Consider the following 22,719-nt stretch of genomic DNA (forward strand, 5'->3'; position numbering starts at 1 on the left):
AACAGCCCGCGGATAAACCAAGAGCGTGTGAAACGCAAACATTATACTCAGACAGAAAAGGTCGCAAAGCCCTTTCTGTCTCGTCATCACGCTCAACCTTCGTCTCCTGCACGGCGACGAAGTCGAGGCGCTTCCTAGACAGAAGCCGGCGAAGCTGCGCCTGTTTCTGCAAAGACCGAAGGCCTCGTACGTTCAAGGTTGCGAATAGAAGTTGCTGGGACAGGGCCATGGTGACTACCAACTATTTGGACCTAATGATCTATGTGATCGGTCCTAGAGGGCAACGGTGAGGCTCCCTCCGAAACCCCACCTGGCCTTCTGGACCGTGATCGACGGCACTTTCCTGAGTGTTTCGATGTTTTGCGGCGACGTGCTTTTCTTGTGGTACTGGTCGTCTCGATGTCTGTGCTTGATTCCGATCTGTTAGTCGCACGGCGCTTCGGAACTGAAGTATCCGCGTTACTTCGTCTGTCCTCTGCCGGCTCAGCGCACGTGTCGAGACGCTTGGGTGCATCAGGTGAGTCGTCTCCGGCTCCCTCATTCGCTTGCTGGGCAGCAGCTGGCTCCGTGGTAGCGGGTGCTCCTTTGGGTTGTTGCTTCGGTTGGTCATCTTTCTCTTCGCTACTTTCGTTTTTCACGGGCAGTTCTGCGATGCCATTGTGACTGTCTTTAACAGGCAGAGGGGCCTTACTGGCACAGCGGGTCTCCGCGGAAGAGGGAACGTCTCCCGTCGCGTCAAGAACCTCCGTAATGTCCATTATGTGTTCTTGCAAGCTTTCATCCGGAGGCTTTGTTCTGTGTCGCAACTTATCGGCGTATGTTACGACACATTCTTCAGATGTGTGACCAAAGCGTCGGCAGGTTTCACAACGCGGGGTTCTGCAGTTTCGACGAATGTGCCCCACCCTGTTACAGCGCAGACAAAGTGGGGGCCGGCCTGGAATTAATACGAGACTCTGCACTCCAAAAACAGGTAGTAGATGTGGAACGTCCCCCACGCTCACTCCATCGGCAAGAGTCAACACCACGTCCCGATTTAGCGTACGCATTTGTTCCATCTCCGATACTCTCCAGCTTTCTGCTGATATAGACTTGACTTTCCCGTAAGCCTGAAGCGCATCTCGAATGTAGTCATCTTCCAAACGCTCAGGAAGCCACAAAAGCTTCATTTGAACTTCCGTGGGCTCAGGATCAATGACGACGCAGCGTCTACCTTTTACGGATAATTCCCCGCATGCGACTAGCTTTGATTTTGTCATCCCTGATTTGCACGTCACCATCCACACGTGCGACATCTGAAATTGTCCGATGGAACTTATTTCCTTCAGGTCAATAACGTTCCGAAGGGCGTCTCTGAAGTCTTGGGCTCTGTACGGTCGACCACTTAAGTCAGCATGCAGGAAAACGGAGTCCACAACCAGCTTACCGGTAGGAAGACGGGGTAACACAACACGGTAGTCATTGCTGCTGGCTGAAGCCTGAGCAGCACCTCGGCCAGGGGCCGATAAAACCTTTGAAGCGGAGAACATGAGAAAAGCGACCGTTCGGAACGCCGTCTTCTTCTTTCTCCCACTTCACCCGCCACTACGCCACGCCATCAGTGGGAAATGCGCGGATAATTTGCCATGTCAAAGCCGATAAGCAGTTTGTTTCGCAGAGATACGTCTCGTACATACGTGGCTGATGCGCTATCGCCCAGCAAGTAGAACTCACGCCTGTACCAGAAATAAAAAGTTGCTGTCCGTATTCAGCAGTATGCTAGGAAGTGCCACACCATCAATTTTCGCTTGCGATTGCTATTTTAACTACCCGCGCCGAGATCGCTCCCCACCGAAGCTTAGGCCTAGCGAATCCGCCGAGTCCGTCCTCTTGGCGTGTCTAGGCGCAGGAATCAAGAAATCTAACACGGATAAATCACTCTATATTTCAGCTTTCGCATCGATGTTCTTAAATAAACGATTTTTTCATGTCTACAGTGCCAGCACAAGAAGCGGTGGCCGCAGATGTGACGCGTCATAAACACAGGTATGTGTGCTATCGCCGAAGGCTCCCAGCACTAGCCCGCGCTTCTCTGACGAAGATCTATGACTAGACATGCGTGTTGACTGAAAGGCATCACTGAACTAAGGAAACGGTGCATATCCTTTGCGTGAAGAACAAGAAATGGCTATCGAAATCGGCAGTAACAGGCCATACACCATCCCGGGTCGGCGGTTCATTTAGGACTTCTTTTCGAAATTAAAATAGCAATCGCAAGTGAAAATCGATGGCGTGGCACTTCCAAGCATACTGCTGAATACGGACAGCAACTTTTTCTTTCTGGTACAGACATCAGTTTTAGTTGCTGGGCGATAGCGCATCAACCATGTCTGTACGAGACGTAGCTCTGCGGAACAAACTGCTTCTCGGCTTTGACATGCCAAATTGTCCGCACATTTCCGTCTGATGGTGTGGCGTAGTGGTAAAGTGACGGGCTTGGGATCTGCAGGTCGGACGTTCGAATCCTTGTCGGAGCTGTTTTATTTTTTACGTTTTTTTCTTTTTTTTTATTGCACTGAAGCGCTCTTTCTTGCTTTCTGTATTCAAAAAAGTATATACAGTGTCCAGGCACCGCATATTTAATGCGCTAGAGCTGTTTTACGCACGAGTAGCCAGTGCCTCCCAGTACGCCGCGCCTTCCCAGCGCCCCAGCGTCCAGCGCGCTGCACTGGGCCCATAATCCGGCGCACTGGGTCCCAGTGGCGCTGGTTTTTGCAATAGGGATGTTGTAAGCTAGACCCTTTCAAAAGCCAAGGAGTAGCTGGCGCCTTAAATTGTGCGTCAACATCTCCTTATATCATATCAATAAAAAAACAACAACCTGGAAATATTAACCAGTGCCACCACACACACACACACACACACACACACACACACACATATATATATATATATATATATATATATATATATATATATATATATATATATATATATATATATATATGAAAGTGTGCGGTGGTAGGATTCGAATAGAGGCCTGGTTGCACTGCAGTCCGATGCTCTAACCATTAGGCCACTGGCGCATGTATCAACATCCACAAGAATTTCCCGCGTGCAAGCCAGCGCGTTGAGACGCTTGGCGCGTTTTTATTGCTATAGCAAATATTTGAACACTACGCGTGATTTTTCAACGTCGTCAGTAATTGTACATTTATTTAGTTTTAACACTTTCTTTGAAGAACATTGTATACATTTATTTTACGGTTTCCGCCTGCGTCTGAATTTGAACAAGCAGGCAGCGAAATGTGTCCATCCGTGTTCGTGCTGCAATCGCAGAGACTGGCGCGCAAAAGAAAAGAAGTTGTATTCTAAATCTCATCTTATAGACAGCTTTGCTTGCTGGAACGAATTGTAACGGAGCCTCTGCAGACCATGCGGTCTTGTGCCATCGTTTCCGCCACACATTAGTAGCCGCAGCAAGGTGCCTAGAACCTGCCGGCGCGGTGTTTCTGTAGCGAAGCGCGGCGTCCCTCACATCACGCAAACGTGCCCCCCTCCCCCGCCGACTTTTGTCAGGAAGGCGGCCGAGAAGCTCCGGCGAAGCGCCATTCGCGCAGAGGCAAGGCGGGCCCGCATGTGCGCCAATAGTGCTCCGTTGGTCCAGATGCAGAAACAGTGCGCTGCTGCGTGTACGGCGCGCGCTGCAGCTCAACGCCGGTGGAGCCCACACGTGACGCTGCGAGAACAGGAGGCCTTGCGACGACCTCGGCAAAACCCTGCACTTCGAAAGCACGAAGCGGACGCACGCATAGTGCCCGCCGTTAGCACGCCGCAGTATCGGAACGTCAAGTCGGACACAGAGCGACAACGCCGACAAGGCCTGCTGTTCCCCAACCGATGCTGCTCGCGGCCTCTCTGTTCATGTGTCTGCACACGCCGCACCACGCGTGTTTACTTTAGCTGAGCTTTTGTCTACTGCAGTTTCTGTGGCCGCTACAACTACGAGCCTTACACTTCGTGCAATATTCGAACGTGTTACTGTCGCACCCATTGCTGCGCCGTGATGGCGAAACTGTGTTTTTTTTTTCCAAATAAGTAAATCAATAAAATTTGTCCAGTGGCCAGGTTTGAACGGAGAACCTCTAGCGCAGAAGCCTGATGTAACCATTACGCCATTGGCGCTTTTCCCCCACAACGGCATGCCTCATAAACACAGCGCAGTTTTGACGCGTAAACACCAGGACATCATTTATTTATTTAGAAATATTAACACGTCAGCATGCATCGTAAATTTGGGCCGACTCCGAAAATAGTGCAATATAAGAATGTAAGCCAATCCCGAAGATAGTGCAGCAGAAAATTGTGGGCCCTATCCGAAGATAGTGAAGGCGAAAAATTTTTCGAGTCCGACGCTCCTCCTATACTCCCCTCACGCGAGGAGTGACGCAGCCTAGCAGTACATCTGGTATACTGTTTTCACTTGTAGTTGCATGCCAGGTAGATGCGTGCAGGCTAAGCTCTCCGGCTCCCAGTAAGCAATCTCGGCACTCACACATCTTTAACTCACTCACTCACTAACTCACTCACTCACTCACTCACTCACTCACTCACTCACTCACTCACTCACTCACTCACTCACTCACTCACTCACTCACTCACTCACTCACTCACTCACTCACTCACTCACTCACTCACTCACTCACTCACTCACTCACTCACTCACTCACTCACTCACTCACTCACTCACTCACTCACTCACTCACTCACTCACTCACTCACTCACTCACTCACTCACTCACTCACTCACTCACTCACTCACTCACTCACTCACTCACTCACTCACTCACTCACTCACTCACTCACTCACTCACTCACTCACTCACTCACTCACTCACTCACTCACTCACTCACTCACTCACTCACTCACTCACTCACTCACTCACTCACTCACTCACTCACTCACTCACTCACTCACTCACTCACTCACTCACTCACTCACTCACTCACTCACTCACTCACTCACTCACTCACTCACTCACTCACTCACTCACTCACTCACTCACTCACTCACTCACTCACTCACTCACTCACTCACTCACTCACTCACTCACTCACTCACTCACTCACTCACTCACTCACTCACTCGTGTGACTGAGAAAAGAACATGAACAGGAAGTACCGTGACTACCAGCGCGCGAATGCCAGGGCCACACGCCAACCAGCCCACGTCGATGGATTTGTTCGGTGCTGCCGAAGCATGCGCAACGAATACCCGCGTCATAGGACAGCCCTGCTTTAAGGCGCAGAGTCGCCGAGTTACTACATTCAAGCTGCCTCGCGGCGACCGCGTGAAAGTCTTGCGTAAGTGAGCCCGAAAGGCAATTTTCCTTCGACAGTGAATGCAACGTGATACCCGGACGTTCCTTTATTCCATGCGTGCAAAAGACTCTCTACATGCACTTCGGAAGCGAATGTGACGGACTGGTAATGCCGTTGACTGCGTAGGGACGTCTGAATTCCTTCGACATTCCATGTCAGAGGAACTGCTGACGGTTGAAAATCATGAGTGCGAAAGCTCGCTTGTTGGCAGCAGACACGCGAGATCATGTGCCACGGCTGTGCACGGCAGACGCGCGTGTGAGACAAACCTAACTTGTTTGATCGCCTCTCGGCGCATACGTACGTACATTCAGAGGTATGCAATGTCGGGAGAACTATGGGAACCGTGCCACACAGGCGCGAACGACATACGAGTTGGTATCATGATGTTTCGAGACTGGCTCTGTTTTGAAAAAAAAAAAAAAGAACAATATATTTTTCTGCATTCGGACACTAGCTGCCGCCTGAGAAACAGTCCCCTTGCACAGCAATGCAGCGCTCCCAGCTTTCCTGCCGCTTTGCCATTATGTCCAGGAAATATTCTCGGAACGAAAGGTTTTCTATCTTGCGCTGTTCATTAATAAAGGGGGGGGGGGGGGGAATGAGATGAGACATCCACCCAATCGTAGCATTTGCTACGAAGGAAACCCATACGGGTCCCTCGAAAGAAAAACTGCGCAGTTAAAGCAAAATTAACCCTGGTGCGGGACTCGAACATGAGACCATCGCCTTTCCGGGGCAGGCGCTCTGCCATCTGAACTAACCAGGCGGCTAGCAGATGGTAGGGCGAAGTCGAACTCATCAACAACTCTTGCCTTTGCTTCAGAGTTGTTTCGCAGAACTGCGGGTTTACGCAGAACTATTACGTCAAACTCTTGCCTTTGCTTCAGAGTTGTTGATGAGTTCGACTTCGCCCTGCTATCTGCTAGCGGCCTGGCTAGCTGAGGTGGTAAAGCGGCTGCCCCGGTAGGCGGTGGTCCCGTGTTCGAGTCCCGGACCACGACGAATTTTTCTTCAACTGCGCAGCTTGTCTTTCGAGGAACCTGTATGGGTTTCCTTTGTAGCAATTGCTACGATTAAGTGGATGCCCCCCCCCCTCCCTTTATTAATTACTTCTCTCCTCCTCGCGGGTTTCCGCAGAACTATTAAGTTACGCTGTTCATAGTAAATTCGCTTTTGATGATCGACCTTTTCTGTTACAACCGAATGGCAGGAAAGATTCCACGTGCTTCTTTTTTTTTTGCTGTCTTGCATGTCCTTTCGTTTTTTTTTTCATTTGTTTAAACCGAAAGCGCTAAATCCGAGCTAGCTATATTACCGCAGTGAAGTTCTATGTTAATTTGGTGTACAGTTACACTTATCATTGCTTCCCTTTGTGCGTTCGTCTCTTGTAGAGGTGCTCGTTTTTATGCGTGGAACAAAAACCACCCATTAAAACGTACGATAAAAAGAGCACACCTTCGATTAGAACTGAGTCAAACATCGTGAAAGCGACGTTGGACATGCTCGAGCTTAATTGCTACGTCACACGCCTCTCATGTGGAGTAAAAACGCAGTCAGTGCGCTCAACCTGTCAAGGCATGGCCACAGTGGCGGAAAAACGCACGCGGCAGAAAGCGTCCCGCGAAATATGGCGGGTGGTAGCCATGGAGCGAATGGGTCTCGGACTCGGGAACATTTGCGCGGCGTGCCGCTCGCCAACTGTAGCGGAGAACTGTGAGTAGCGCCGGGCAACGTCGCGAGCAACTACCACGTGCTACCACCCTCTCTAAATGCCCCTGATTCCGCAGCAGTGATTCCAGAGCTGCAGCAGAGCCGCAGTGATTCCAGCTGAGAGCGAATCTGTCACGTGCTTGCCGCGTCGGCAAAAACGATAGCAAGTGTGATCACGCCCCAAGGCTCAGAAACACTGCGGCGGTGGTCAGAGATGCTCAGGGAGGGTTGTAGTTCCTCGCGCCGTTTGCGCACGGGAGTGAATCAGTCGCTCCTCGTTGGTCTTCCGATTGGTGCAGTCGCATCTGGGAGGCCAATACGCTCACTGCGCTTGCTTTACAAGTTAACGTAAGCTGCTTCCATAAATTGTGCCTCCTATAAAGTTCTTACGTCGCCCGTTCAATTGGTCATTCAACTTCGATTTATATCTACATTTCGCACTGAGTCACCATTCGTGCTGAGTCTTCGCCAATTAAGATCGCTGGCTAATATCTTTAAAATAGACTAGCTAGCACAAATTTTACATGCTATAAAGAAGTGCTGAACATGCCCAAGCGTGTAAGAGACTTCGCAGTAGCACCAGGGAAGCGGTTAAAGAGTTATTTTAATTAAATTTCAATGCTGCGCTGCATCTGAACAGTCCCGGTGTAACCGCGTCTGTTGCGATTGAAATAACGTTGACGTCATAACATACAGCAGAATGTGGTGGCTTCATCTGTGTTGACAAACAACTAAACCCAGCCTTCGAAGACGCGTATATACACATACACAACAGGAGAGAAAAGACAACCACACACGCTGGAACTAGCAACAGAGTTTAATGAAACACTTGGGTCGAAAAGAAAAGAAAATCAACACGCGCATGCGCCGTACAAAACCAGGCAGTCATAAAAAAACATAAAAAACATAAAAAAATACATCGGGGAGTTGCACATTCTAAAGGTGGCATTTTTCCAAAAAAGCCACTTTGCAAGATAGCGATAAGGAGGGTGCGCTCACGCACTGATTGTGATAGTGTTTTTGGATTTGGTAAGCTTCAGTGACTTCCCTTTCGCATTTGGTGGCTCCCCTACCAATAATTTGGGCGTCTTCATAAACAGGATGGCAAAGGCAACTTCGGCAGTGAGCAGGCAAGTTTGCCCCTCCACCTTACGTCAGAGGCGTTTCATGTTCTCTTAAGCGAACATTGACGTAGCGTCCCGTCTGTCCGATGTGCACTCTACCACACCACAACGGTATGCGATGAACAACATTGGTGGTGCAGTCTGTGAATTTAGAAACATGGTGTTGCGTTTCGCCTGCGACACGTGGTTTTGCCGGCGCGACTGCGGCGGGGCGGCAGACATTTTGGCCCGATCGTCGTCGCCGCAACACTCATCGCCAGGTGTTTCCAGGCGCGACTGCGGCGATGCGACCGCATAGGGATCATCCTCGCATTCCAGTCATTGTGCCCGAAACAGGCGATGCCAAAGCAGGGACCATCCTCTCATTCCAGTCATTGTGCCCGAAACAGGCGATGCCAAAGCAGGGACCATCCTCTCATTCCAGTCATTGTGCCCGAAACAGGCGATGCCAAAGCAGGGACCATCCTCTCATTACAGTCATTGTGCCCGACCGGCAGCGCTACAACAGGGTGCTACGAGATCGTGCTCGACAGGGTGCTACGAGATCGTGCTCGTCATGGTGCTACGGCATCGCTACGACAGTGTGCGTCACCATTAGCCCATTGTACATTCACGTGCTCGTCTTTTGAGGGGTTCCTTCTTGCCCTCAACTGCGAGAGTATAAAAACAGCTGCCCCCGGACGCAAAAAGGGAGGGCTCCGATTTCTTCTGTTGAGTGAAGTGCTCTCCCGTCTCTCTACTTCGGTCAACCTGACCGCCAACTCTTTGCGATGTTAAAATAAACAAGTTGTTTTGTTGTTACCAGTCGACTCATGCTTTGCCGGGACCTTCGGATGCTTCCAGTTGTACCCCAGGCCGCCAGGCCAACGCTACCCTTGGGGCTTGCGACCCAGGTACAACCACGGGCGTCAGCGCCGAGTTCCCAACAGATCGTACCAGCGGTCCGATCCAAACATCTGGTTGGCAGCGGTGAGATCGCCTCCGACTTCAAACAACTGTCTGCCAGCGGTGAGATCGCGACAACGGAGGCCAGCAGCAAAGAGATGCAGTTGACGGTATGCTGAGCAGCTCAACGACGATCCGGGAGCAGTGCAACGAGCCCTGTGTGACGACTGGTTGCCTGCAGCGGAACGACTGCGCGGAATTCCTGCCTGCGAGGTTTGGTGAGTGCGGGACTTTCTTCTTCTGAGCTTTGCCAGGCTTTTTGTTAGTGTCAGAAACAGAGCTGGTAATTGTGGTTGTCGTTGCTGCCGGGTTAGTTTGCGGCAAGACAATAGTAAGCAGTAGAGAAAGCAGCATTCAGAGCAGCCATGGATTTGAAGTCGTTGCGCAAACCGAAATTGTTGGAGCTTGCAAGAGAGTTGGGTCTGGATGTCTCGGACAAACTCAGAAAACCAGAACTGCTAAAGGCTATTCTTGAGTTAGAGGCTGAGGATGACGAGCTGTCGGAATGCCTTGAGACTATTGAGGAGAGGTCAAAAAGACAGGAGCGCGAACTTAAAGAGCAAAAAGAGAAATATGAGCGCGAACTTAAAGAGCAAAAAGAGAAACAGGAGCGCGAACTTAAAGAGCAGAAAGAAAAAGAAGAGCGTGACCGTCAACACGCTTTGGAAATGAAGCGTCTTGAGGTAGAGATGGAACGCGCTCGTAATGGAAGTCAGGCACACGGTGCAGGAGAACGCGTATTGTTCAAAATGACTGACCTGATGCGGCCGTTTAAGCTTGGAGAGGACATTGGTTTGTTCCTGGTTAACTTTGAGCGAACGTGCGAGAAGCAGGGGTTCTCTCGGGAAACGTGGCCACAGCGCTTGCTCACTTTGTTACCCGGCGAGGCGGCCGACGTAGTCGCTCGCTTGGATAGAGAGGAAGCAGAGGATTTCGACAAAGTAAAATCGAGTCTGCTAAAAAAGTACCGGCTGTCTGCGGAGGCGTTCCGTCGGAAGTTTCGGGAAAATGAGAAAGGCAGAAGTGAGTCATATACAGAGTTTGCGTATAGGCTTATGTCGAACATGCAGGAGTGGCTCAAAGAAGAGAAAGCGTTTGGTGACCACGATAAAGTTCTGCAGTGTTTCGGGCTAGAACAGTTTTATAGTCGGTTACCTGAGAACGTGCGATACTGGGTCTTGGATAGGCCAGACGTGAGTACGGTGGCTAGAGCCGCTGAGCTAGCCGAGGAGTTTGTGACGCGTCGGGCTCGCGGAGCTAAGGACGGTCAAAAGGGTGAATTTGGCTCGAAGTTTGAGAGGCCGAAGTTCACACCCATGAGAGCAAAGGGGAACACGCGTAGTGCGGATGCGAGTGGAAGCAGTGCGACCGAACCTAAGGAGACGGCGGCAGCCGAAGCCGAACGCAGAAAGCGGTTCGAGATGAGGCAAGCGCGCGTTTGTTATACGTGCCAGAAGCCGGGTCACTTTTCGGCGCAGTGTCCGGAAACAACACCAAAAGTTGTGTTTTTTTCAATAGGCAGCACTGACGAGAACATGAAGCTTCTCGAGCCTTACATGCGAGACCTCCTCGTGAACGGGAAAGAGTGCCGAGTGCTTCGCGATTCCGCAGCTACGATGGATGTAGTTCACCCGTCTTACGTAGAACCCCCTATGTTCACGGGCGAGTGCGCATGGATCAAGCAAGCCGTGGAAGCTCATAGCGTGTGTCTGCCGGTAGCAAAAGTGCTTATTGAAGGACCTTTCGGAGCGCTTGAGACGGAGGCGGCAGTGTCATCTATGCTGCCACCCCAGTACCCGTACCTATTTTCAAACAGGTCCGATCACCTCCTGCGCGAGAAGGGGCTTTTGTTTGGTGAAGCTAGTGTTCAGGCCTTAACCAGATCGAAGGTTCGGGAGCTCGCTGCAAAGGCGGTAGTTGCGGGGCCGACGTTATCAAACAACGAAAAAGGGTCAGAGGCGCAGCAAGCTGATATTCCGAGCACGCCCGAACTGAATAAACTTGAGTCTGTAACGTTAAAGGCGCCAGATACTGGAGAGGAAAATCCCGACGCGGGAAAGTTAGAAGAGCTATCTACTGATTTGCTCATCGCGCCTACGTCAGACGGACTTGATAGGTTGCTAAAAGTCAGCCGGTCGGCTTTGATAGCCGAGCAAAAAAAGGATGGCAGCCTGGAAAACGTGCGCTGCAATGTCAAAGAAGGTATCGCCAGGAAAACTGCGCGTTTTGTGGAAAGAAGTGGAGTCCTGTACCGGAAGTATCTAGACCGCCGAGGAGTGGAGTTCGATCAGCTGATCGTGCCTCAATGCTATCGTCAGGATCTGTTGCGCTTGTCACACGGGGGTTCGTGGTCCGGACACCTAGGAGTTAAGAAAACTAAGGACCGTCTCTTGCAAGAGTACTATTGGCCAGGGTGTTTTCGGGACGCAGACCATTTCGTGAGGACATGTGACACTTGTCAGCGGGTGGGCAAACCAGGGGACAAATCGAGGGCGCCGTTGAAATTGGTACCTATCATTACGGAGCCTTTTAGACGGCTCGTTATTGATACTGTGGGACCTCTGCCGGTAACAGCCACGGGGTACAGACACATTTTGACTGTGATCTGCCCAGCGACAAAGTTCCCTGAAGCAGTGCCGCTTAAAGAACTCAGCTCAGTTGAGATAGTCAATGCACTACTGTCCATATTTGCGCGAGTTGGTTTTCCTGCGGAAATCCAATCAGATCAGGGCACAGTGTTTACTAGCGCTTTGACGACAACTTTTCTCGAAAGGTGTGGGGTAAAGCTGTTACACAGCTCAGTGTACCACCCACAGTCGAATTCCGTTGAGAAGCTCCACTCCGTCATGAAGCGCGTGTTGAGAGCGTTGTGTTTTGAACATCGAACTGACTGGGAGCTGTGTCTGCCTGGGGTGATGTTTGCTTTAAGGACCGCGCCGCATGCGGCTACGGGGTTTTCGCCAGCTGAACTGGTGTACGGTCGCTCGCTTCGGTCTCCGCTTCGCATGCTTCGAGAATCGTGGGAAGGTAGGGGCGACGACCCAGTCGTGGTGGAGTACGTACTTAAGCTCCTCGAACGCTTAAGAAGGGCACAGGAGTTGTCAGGTGAAGCAATGACAAAGGCCCAGCAGAGGGCCAAGGTTTATTATGATCGGACAGCCAGGGCCCGTCGTTTTGAGGTTGGCGATGAGGTCATGATATTGCGCACATCGCTAAACAACAAACTAGACGTGCAGTGGGAGGGCCCAGCACGAATTGTTCAGAAACTGTCGGACGTTAACTACGTGGTAAGTCTGCCAGGAAAGCGGAAAGCACAGCAAGTTTACCACTGTAATCTGCTCAAACCTTATAGACAAAGGGAAGCAGTGGTGTGCATGATGGTAAACGTTCCTGAAGAGCTTCCGGTCGAGCTTCCGGGACTAGGCTCAGTGACGAACAGGGAAGACACCGGTCAAGTCATTAGTGACCTTATCAGTAAAGCGCCGCTGTCGCCTGAGCAGAAAACCGAACTACACCAGCTATTACAAGAGTTTCAAGGTCTGTTCTCTGAGAGGCCTGGTAGGACTTCGGTACTTACTCATGATATAGAACTTACCTCCCCAGAGCCAGTACGATCCAAGGCGTATCGGGTGTCACCCCGCCAGAGCGATATTATGGAGGCTGAGGTAAAGAAAATGCTACAGCTCGGTGTTATTGAGGCAGGTGAGAGTGATTATACCTCCCCTTTGATTTTAGTTGAGGTACCGGGCAAGGAACCTCGTCCTTGCGTCGACTACCGCAGGCTTAATTCCATCACTAAGGATCAAATTTATCCGATCCCTAACATCGAGGAGCGCCTTGAGAAAGTTAGTAGCGCTCAGTTTATTTCCACCCTAGATCTTGTCAGGGGTTATTGGCAGGTTCCACTTACAGAAGAGGCTAGTAGGTATGCGGCGTTCATTTCACCAATGGGAACATTCCGTCCTAAAGTGTTGAGTTTTGGTTTGAAGAACGCGCCATACTGTTTTTCAAGTCTCATGGATAAAGTGTTGCGGGGACAGCAAGAATTCGCTTTACCGTATCTAGACGACGTAGCGATATTCTCCGCATCCTGGTCTGAGCATATGGCACACTTGCGGGCAGTGCTAACCCGCCTGCGCGAAGCGGGCTTGACAGTCAAGGCTCCTAAGTGCCAGTTAGCACAGGCCGAGGTTGTCTACCTCGGTCACGTGATTGGTCAGGGTCGTCGCCGCCCCTCTGAAATAAAAGTGGCCGCTGTGCGAGACTTTCCGCAACCGCGCACAAAGACCGATATTCGGTCGTTCTTGGGTGTCGCCGGCTACTATCAGAGGTACATCCCTAGGTACTCTGATATCGCGGCTCCCCTGACGGATGCTCTAAGAAAAACAGAGCCTCAAACAGTCGTCTGGGACGAGACAAAGGAAAGAGCTTTTAGCGCCCTAAAGAGTGCCCTAACAAGCCAGCCTGTGCTACGATCGCCAGACTATACAAAAGGGTTCATTGTTCAGTGCGATGCTAGTGAGCGAGGCATGGGCGTTGTACTGTGCCAACGGGAAAATGGAGAAGTAGAACACCCCGTCCTGTATGCTAGTCGTAAGCTGACCAGTCGTGAGCAGGCGTATAGCGCCACCGAGAAAGAGTGTGCGTGTCTCGTGTGGGCCGTTCAGAAATTGTCATGCTATCTAGCCGGCTCGAGGTTTATCATTGAGACGGATCACTGCCCTCTCCAATGGCTGCAGACCATCTCTCCCAAAAATGGCCGCCTCCTGCGCTGGAGCCTCGCTTTACAACAATATTCCTTTGAGGTGCGTTACAAAAAGGGGAGTCTCAACGGTAACGCCGATGGCTTAAGTCGAAGCCCCTAACGTAGGAATCAGCCTCAAAATTGTTGGTTACTGATGTTTTTCTTCCTGAGGCAGGATTTTTTTAACATATTGCTTTTGTTTAGTGTTTCAAAGTGATGATATGCTTTCTAGTGCAATTTTTCAATTTGTGGACGCGTTCTGAGTGATGCTAGACTACTGTAAGGAACTAGGCAGTGGTATAAAAAGGGGAAAGAGCCTGGCAGGGCTTAGTGAGGGTTGTGCCGTGCTTGCTGACTGAGCGGTTGAGTTTCAGCGTAGTTCTAACGCTTGCCGGGAACGAGAACAAAAATGTGAACTCTCCCGAAGTCACTTTGCAGTGTCCCGTGCGAACCTGAACTAGAGAACGAGGCCTTCTCTGTGCGCTGCGCTCGAGAAACGTCGAGGGACGCCCGACTTCGGTTATGAGCATCATCGAGCGACTTCCCTCCGGACAGCGGATGCAGTCCCCTGTCCATCGGGATCTCCTTCCCCCGGCGGGGCGGTCTGTTGCGTTTCGCCTGCGACACGTGGTTTTGCCGGCGCGACTGCGGCGGGGCGGCAGACATTTTGGCCCGATCGTCGTCGCCGCAACACTCATCGCCAGGTGTTTCCAGGCGCGACTGCGGCGATGCGACCGCATAGGGATCATCCTCGCATTCCAGTCATTGTGCCCGAAACAGGCGATGCCAAAGCAGGGACCATCCTCTCATTCCAGTCATTGTGCCCGAAACAGGCGATGCCAAAGCAGGGACCATCCTCTCATTCCAGTCATTGTGCCCGAAACAGGCGATGCCAAAGCAGGGACCATCCTCTCATTACAGTCATTGTGCCCGACCGGCAGCGCTACAACAGGGTGCTACGAGATCGTGCTCGACAGGGTGCTACGAGATCGTGCTCGTCATGGTGCTACGGCATCGCTACGACAGTGTGCGTCACCATTAGCCCATTGTACATTCACGTGCTCGTCTTTTGAGGGGTTCCTTCTTGCCCTCAACTGCGAGAGTATAAAAACAGCTGCCCCCGGACGCAAAAAGGGAGGGCTCCGATTTCTTCTGTTGAGTGAAGTGCTCTCCCGTCTCTCTACTTCGGTCAACCTGACCGCCAACTCTTTGCGATGTTAAAATAAACAAGTTGTTTTGTTGTTACCAGTCGACTCATGCTTTGCCGGGACCTTCGGATGCTTCCAGTTGTACCCCAGGCCGCCAGGCCAACGCTACCCTTGGGGCTTGCGACCCAGGTACAACCACGGGCGTCAGCGCCGAGTTCCCAACAGATCGTACCAGCAGTACGATCCAAACAATGGCGAATAGTGCAGAAGCTCTTAGGTTTCCGGTTTTCAATCCTGGCACACAGTCTTGAAAGCCTGCATGGCGCCGAGAACACAACTTGTACGCCGTGTCTAGTGGCAACTTTTTTCACGTTATGTGAAAACTTGTGGATATAAGGAATAACTTCCACTCGCTTACGATCCTCGTTTCCACGTGCGTGTACCATGCCCATCTGTTTCTTTTTTCAACCTCCTCTGTTTAGTTTCGGCTACCGCCTTTAAAATGCGATCAGGGAAGCCAGCCGCCTTTAGGCGCCGGATCTGCTCATCAAAACTTCGCTGCGTTGAATGGTGGCAGCTTTTCTGGTGGACATTATTGAAACGGTGCTACTATGACTCGCTTCACTAATTTTGAATGCGATGACTCAAATGGTAGAAGCTGCTTCTTAGTGCAGGGGGCATACATCCAGCAAACGTGCGCGGTGTTATAAAAGGTCAATTTCAAGTCTAAAAACTTTATTGCATTCTTTGAAGCCAGTTCCTTGGTGAAATTTAGAGCTTTGCTACATGCCTTGAATGAGTTAAAAATGTCACATGATGCCATATCTAGCTCCGCGGGGTTCTTCAGGTTTAACATAATTAAAAAGCCATCAACATACCTCAAGACCTTTGCCACTCTATCGTCAACCAACGAGCAACTTAACGCATTGTCAAAGCTAGAAAGAAAAATTTTGCACAATACGGGTGCCACGTTGGACCCAACCCAAATTCTGTTCTTTTGCACATACAAAGTTTCCGCAAATTCAATGAACGTCGATGACAAGTACATGCTTAAAAGCTGCAGGAACGAGTCAACAGAGACGCCACAGGTGTTTTGGAACGAGACTGCCCCATTTTCTTCGATATAAGCTCACGAACCGCTAAAACAATTTAGCATGTGGCACTGAATAGATAAGTTCTTCAATGTCTACGGAGAACTCTGTGTTAGCAAAAGGCTGTTGTTCACGCAAAAAGTTCACGTCGTAGTGACGTCCTAGTCATGGCGTAGTGACGTCGCAAAACGAATCGGGCCTCTGCATCTACACGACTACCTCCGCAGCTGTTACGGTTATTGTGCGCTTCTGTGCGAGACATTTATTCGACACTGACACAGAATAGTGAGGAGGAGGAGGAGGAAGGAAGGAAGGAAATAGAGAAGGCAGGGGTGTTAACCAGACATGCGTCTGGTTGGCTACCCAACTCTGGGGGACGGGAAAGAGGCAACATAAAGAAGAGATAGAGAGGTGGGGGGGAGGGGGAGGAGGAAAGACGCGGTGAGCTCGCGCACGCACGCACGCTCGCAGAGGGCCTGAGCGAGTCAAAGGCGTTCACATAGGCCAGTCGCCACCAAGAAAGCAAAAGTGCCTTTACAGCTTTGTGGGCCGATGGGGAAACTTAATGAAATGTCAAGCGGGCACGTACGTCAACGTGTTTCGTCGTTTGCTATATGGCGCCTGAATTGCTGCTAGAATTTGGTTGTTTTGTTTTTGCTCAGAAATACACGCAGCTATTTACGCAAATCTCTCCTCGACGCTTTGGTAGCTGCGTCCGGCAGCCTTGCTTGCGTCAGTGGTGAGAAGACATTAGTAGGCAGCCGTACAAACTAAGTACCAGGGGCCGAATTCCTAAAGCTTTTGTAGTCGTATAAGTACTTTTGCCCGGTCGCCTTCGCTGAATAATATGCCCGACATTGCAATTGGCTAACGTCTGCTCTTAAGTTCATCTCTAGCGTAATAACTATTTTTCTGAGTAAGGGATTTGATTTATTTGATGATATTGATAGTGTTGGCAACTTTTGTCGCCGGCTTTTCAATTTGTTGCCGAATCAATACACAGAAATGACAGGAACAAATGAGCAAATAAAGAATACATACAATAACGAGCATTATATAACGTCAGCGTGCTTTAATCGATGAGCAATGTAATTGGCGCGGCAAGACGTCTGGTACGACGTGCAGGCACATAACTGTTCAGGCAAACAAGACAAGCAGTCGAAGAAGGAAAAAAAAAACTAAATGGAATACGTAAAGTATACGAATTGATCTCAAGTTTAGACACTTGCACAATGAATACACGAATAGTGCACAAACACCAGTTACACACACACAAAAATACATATGCGTCAACAAGAAGGCCCAGAATAATTCGAGCGACACGGCTAAGGCTTATTATCGAAGCACATGCTTTGACTATAGATGAACTCCTTATGCTTTCCAGGAACGCCGGTACGTCTTCGCTCAGAATCGATTTGAATACGATCAAACTTCACTCTTAAACCGAGATGGCTGACTTATAATGTCCCCACGCAGTTCGTTTCTGCACGGAGGTGTAAAACAAACATTCTTCATCCCGTAATGTTGCCTTTTCTGTAGGTGACGCCAACGGCAAGTCAGAACAGAGCCCGGTTTGGTCGACGCGAACCCGATTACCTTCGTATTGTTCTAAACTGTTCCGGACAGATACGGTGATCTATCAGGGCTCATCGCTGACTTTTCAAGCAAGCGTAACTCATTCAAGCTTAAAAGTCTGTTCATTTTTGTTTTTCTTTTTTTCTGGTGGAACGTAAACAGGGTCTGCAAAACGGATTTTTTACTTTCAACCACATTTTCACCCTTGCGGCTATAGTTTGGAAGTCATGTCAGGCGACTTGAGTTTGTCCGACAATGGGTTCGCAGCAGAACGTTGCCAACTGGTTGATTTCTCTGTTGCATACACCATGATTTCTCGGAATCCGCCGTCGACTGTTGTCGCGGTCAATGAAAGACTCTTCACCGAACCGCGGTACATCCGGCGCATGCATTTGATGAAATTTGCCTAAAAAAAAGCTGCAATTTGCGCATAGGAGGCCGAGAGACGACGGAGTGATGGCGATGGACACACCCGACATGGCATTTCATGGCGTAATGACCGATCTCCTGCGATCAGTTGGCGAAGTCAAAATAACTGATTGGAAAATTGTTAAAGAATTAATTCGAGTGCGCTGAACGTATTTTAGATATAGCATTGTGGTTGTGGAGGCATGACCCGTGTTCTTCGCAATAAGAGCGCACCCTCAATATGCCACGTTTGCGTACCTCCTTAAAGTCTTTGCGGTGGCTAATTTTGTAACCTGCGCGTTCCTTGGTTGAGGCCGTGAGAGCACGAACCCTATATAAACCGTTTTTCTTTATTCCGATTGAACGAACCTGTTTCTTATCACACGTGCCGTGAAAGCATGACGCGGGCTTTCCGCACTATCTGCAGTCGTCGTTCTTGAGTCGTGTTTACATGTTGCTCTTCAGTGCGGTGTCTGTTATTCACGTTTCTGAGGGTCACCATTGAGGCGCGCGAAATCCCCCGCCGGCCAATCCAGGGTCGTGTGAGGCAGAAACAGAAACGCTGGGACGTGAGCCGACAGTGATTAGATTAAAAAAAAAAAAAGGAAAACAGCAAACGAGCTTCAGGTGCTTCCCGACTGCATCGCGGTCTGCGCCATTGTAGGCACGTAGCTGCCAGCGACGGCCGCGTGTTTGAGCTAGAGTGTACTAGAATACGGTTGAGGTGGAGCGAGCGGCTGGGGCGGCGCATGCTTTGCAATTAGGCGCGCGACGACGAAAAATACTGTGGCGGCGCGGCGATCGAACTAGATTGGGCCGCATCAAGGTCGCGCCGTTGGAAACTGCTGGCGGCACTTCTCGGAAGAGTCATTCGCACTACTTCGCGCGCTTTTACTTCGCTCAAACGGTGCTTATAATTGGATATGATACGTATTTATGCTTTTGGACTAGATGCCTTTCTCTCTTTTCTTTATTTCATTTTATTTTAATTTTTTTTTAATGCCGCTCGGTGATTGCGCGTGCATTGCGGCCGCAGTGTCGGCTTTTATTCTACTATGTTATTGTACGGTTCGCTTTACAGAGCAGATATTTTTATTACTCTTCAAGCACCCCGTATCTCATGTGTATTTTTGCGCACATAGTTTTGCATCAGCAGGTCTTGCAAAACGCAGACGAAAAAACATATGTAAATTTCCTGCTTGCCGCTTCAAACAAAGGAAACATATCTGCCCCATCCGGTGCCCTGCATACTCAGATTTACGGGAAGTATTCTTATAGAAAAAGAAAAAAGCTGCAGCGCAACATTCTATTCATGTTTCCGTCTTCCTCGCGTTGACAGAATGACGGTGCGGGTTCTTTTATTGCAGTCGGACCTCGGCCGCCGAAAATAGTTCTAGGTAATCTTTGGCCCGTAAGCCGTGTGAAATTTTGTTGCAGTCCATGCTTAACAACGAAAAAATAAAGGTGGCACGGTAGCCTAATTAGTGGGTACACATACTGGATATGGCTTTGCGCTGCTAAACTCTAGCTCGCGTACGGGTTCAAACCAGGTCGCGGAATTCGATGGTAACGAAACGGAAAAACAGTCGTGTACTTCTGTTTAGGTGCACGTTAAAGAACCCCAGGTGGTGAGAAATGAACAGAGTGCTTCATAGTCATATCGCCAGATGTAAAACGCCATAATTTTCCTAATTAAAAAATACGAAGAAAGGAGGTAGCTGGGTCCTTTGGCTTTTTTCATGGTTGTAAAAGAAAGAAATTATTCTCGAGTCCGATTTCTGAAAAAGACCATGCGGCGCTTATATTATATTTCATACCTAAATTTAATGTCATTCCCAACTGTACGTCCGCTCAACCAAGCATCTTCTGTACTAGAAACGGCTGGTTTCAGTTATCTGGCGCACTATCATAAGAACAGTAATGAAGCAGTTAAAGGAACCGCATGCCTTACATACACGTAGATATATTTGTAGATATGCTGTGTTCGTTGAAGAAGGTAAGTGTGGTACCACATTGGGCACCGAGTTTTAATGGGTTGTAGACATGGTGAGACTGTCAGAATATGTTTTCCATGCCTGAATCAAGTTAACAGATTTACAGGCTGCCCCCAAACAGGTCGTTTATATCTAATGACAGCTGCGAACTTGTTCAGCAGAACCGATAAGCACCCGTGCGTTAATACTCTCAGGAACTGGTGCGCCTCTCCGCAACAGCCACGACTCCCCAGCAGCACAATCATTCGGAATAAGAGTCCTCACTTGCATCGTCCCCTCGCCTTCGAGACTTCAATATGGCTGTTATGCGTTACATTCGAACGGAAACGGCCATGCGATCATTTTTAATAGTGAATTCTGAAGTCGAATACGATCTGAATAGCAAACACCATTCGATTAGGCTATGTAAGTTTCTACTTCATTTCGCCTGCTGGCACATTGAAGTAGATTGCCAGACAAGCCACGGTGATTACATTAGTAAAGACTTCCCGGTCTTCCCGATTCATTCTGAGACATGTGTAATATATTATCCCTAACACTGTTGTTCATATTAATGTCCGATAATTGCCTTGATTCCTTTCCTCGGAAAGTCGATTGGTTCACCTAGGGCTGTTGCAGCTTTTAAAAGAAAGACGGTCGGGAGTTTTCACTTTTTCACTCAGTGCATCTGGAATATTTCATAATTTTTCTCCTACATGTAGGTATTTGATATATATATGTACCCTTAGGTTTACGTAGAAGTGTATTGGTCGTCTGCTTCTCTTCACGCCACGCAGTCAATAATCCTGGTTTGTTTCACTATTGTTTTCTTTGATCATTGTCCCTGATCGATATTTCACTAAGAAGAAGAGCGCACGAAATGACACGATATCAACGAAATTTTCTTTCTTAGCTTCATGTTGTAGATAGGCTGCTCCCGTGGCAACAATTACGTTTTATTTTTAGAAAACAGTGTTCAAAATAGCAGTTCACCCGGCTAAAACTACAATTGGTACCGGCCGACAAGAGTCAGGGGCGCACCAAAGCAAGTAAAATCATAAAAGTATTTTATTGCACATACTTCCTGCGAGAAAAACTGGGTGTCCGCCGGCGTCCGCGCAACGAACCTGCGATCGCTGGCAGACGACGCACTTGACAACGACAGCAAAATTCAAGACGTCGTGCTGTATAACCCATGCGTCATATCGTATAACCCGGCGATGCCGAAGTAACACCCCCACCCCCCCACCCCTCCCCACATAACGTGTAATTGCCAGAGTTTGGTTATCCACATAATTTGAGGTCTTTTTCGACTTGCCTCGACTTTTTCACTTAAAATGCTGCATCATTGTTGGCGCGGACGTGCACGCATTTTAATTTATACTTTGCTTTATTTCTGCAAATCCTGACAATAGGAGAACAAGCGCATTAGAAGCACCAGCGGCTGATACCTTATCCGTATTTTGTCACTTCAATTTTGTTTTAAATTTCCACTGTAAACGCCGTGCACATATACCATATATTTAAGTATATACACAGGACAAAGTTTATTACATTTTTAAAAAGAAGGAGGTAGCCAATTAACAATTATTTCTAGGGGTATGGATAGCTTATGCCTAGAGAATAAATATGTTGCTCTATGTTCACCTCGCTTCAAAATGCTTTGCGTGCTTTCTTTTTACCCTGAAAAAAAGAAGAAAAAAAAACGTGCAGGCTTTAGTGACCCCTTCAGCAGTTTTTTATCAACGGCGTGTTAAATGCACGTGAATGATATGTGACTCAGTACCGCTTTTCTTTCCAGCAAGCACAGCTAACGACTCATTAAAAAAACACTTCTAATAATTTACAACATATATTAGGGATGGAAACATCGTCACTTCTATGCAGAGGTGATAAATATATACAGGGTGTCCCAATTAACTATCACGCAGCAAGATTTAAAAAAAAAAGCAATGCGTTACTCAAAGAAGACCTTTTGCATATTGTTTCCAGTGCAGTGGAGTAGCTTCCAGTAATATTTTCGTTACTGAGATTTAGTTAGGCAATTGTAATTAATTATCTAACTCGAGACGTACTATGATAACTATCAAAGTGTCAATTAGCATTTGCAGAATAGCCAAAGGACATCTAACTGCAGTATTTTCAGCGACTTACTAATTGTGCACTAATTTTTTCGTACTGATGAATAAACCCTGTGAAATATGGCGATTACCACGTGACTGCGCTCCCACCCGCATCATAAAGCAGCGCCCTCGAACAGGCTCCTTCTGAGTTAGCAAGTACGAAATGAAAGAAATAACGAAAAAAAATCACCTCCAGGCACTCCGTACAGGTGGTTAATCAGCGGAGCTCAAGCGAGCGGCCCCGATGTTTGTCAATGAGTTAATACTGACGGTTCATTAAACAAACGGCTTGCTAGGCTGCCGGATCCTCGGTAAACTGCAGTTGGTACTTGCACTCGGCTGCACGAGCCTGTTCTTGTGCCCGGGCTGCAGCATAGGGGTGACATAGACATCCTTTAGGCAGCAGCTGGTGTTCAACGGCGCTTACGAATTGATAGATAATACGGGTACACTGAAATCTGATTTATTTTTGGTTTGTTTTTTGTGCAGGCGTCCCGATTGCCAATTCGGCCCA

The 22,719-nt window shown here is 49.0% G+C and overlaps 2 protein-coding genes across 3 annotated transcripts in view; one reads left to right on the forward strand and one right to left on the reverse strand.

The window, feature by feature from the left end:
* LOC142577387 (uncharacterized) overlaps nt 1-1,551 on the reverse strand; it is a 43,118-nt gene extending 41,567 nt beyond the window's left edge. Inside the window, exon 1 of the mRNA XM_075687098.1 lies at nt 389-1,551. Within this exon, the coding sequence (XP_075543213.1) occupies nt 389-1,529 (1,141 nt within the window). The 5' untranslated portion in view covers nt 1,530-1,551. The remainder of the gene's footprint in view (nt 1-388) is intronic.
* Baldspot (elongation of very long chain fatty acids protein baldspot) overlaps nt 1-22,719 on the forward strand; it is a 198,441-nt gene that overhangs the window by 22,500 nt on the left and 153,222 nt on the right. The window lies entirely within an intron of this gene.

Source organism: Dermacentor variabilis, chromosome 1, assembly GCF_050947875.1.
Source record: "Dermacentor variabilis isolate Ectoservices chromosome 1, ASM5094787v1, whole genome shotgun sequence".
NCBI classification, from domain to species: domain Eukaryota; kingdom Metazoa; phylum Arthropoda; class Arachnida; order Ixodida; family Ixodidae; genus Dermacentor; species Dermacentor variabilis.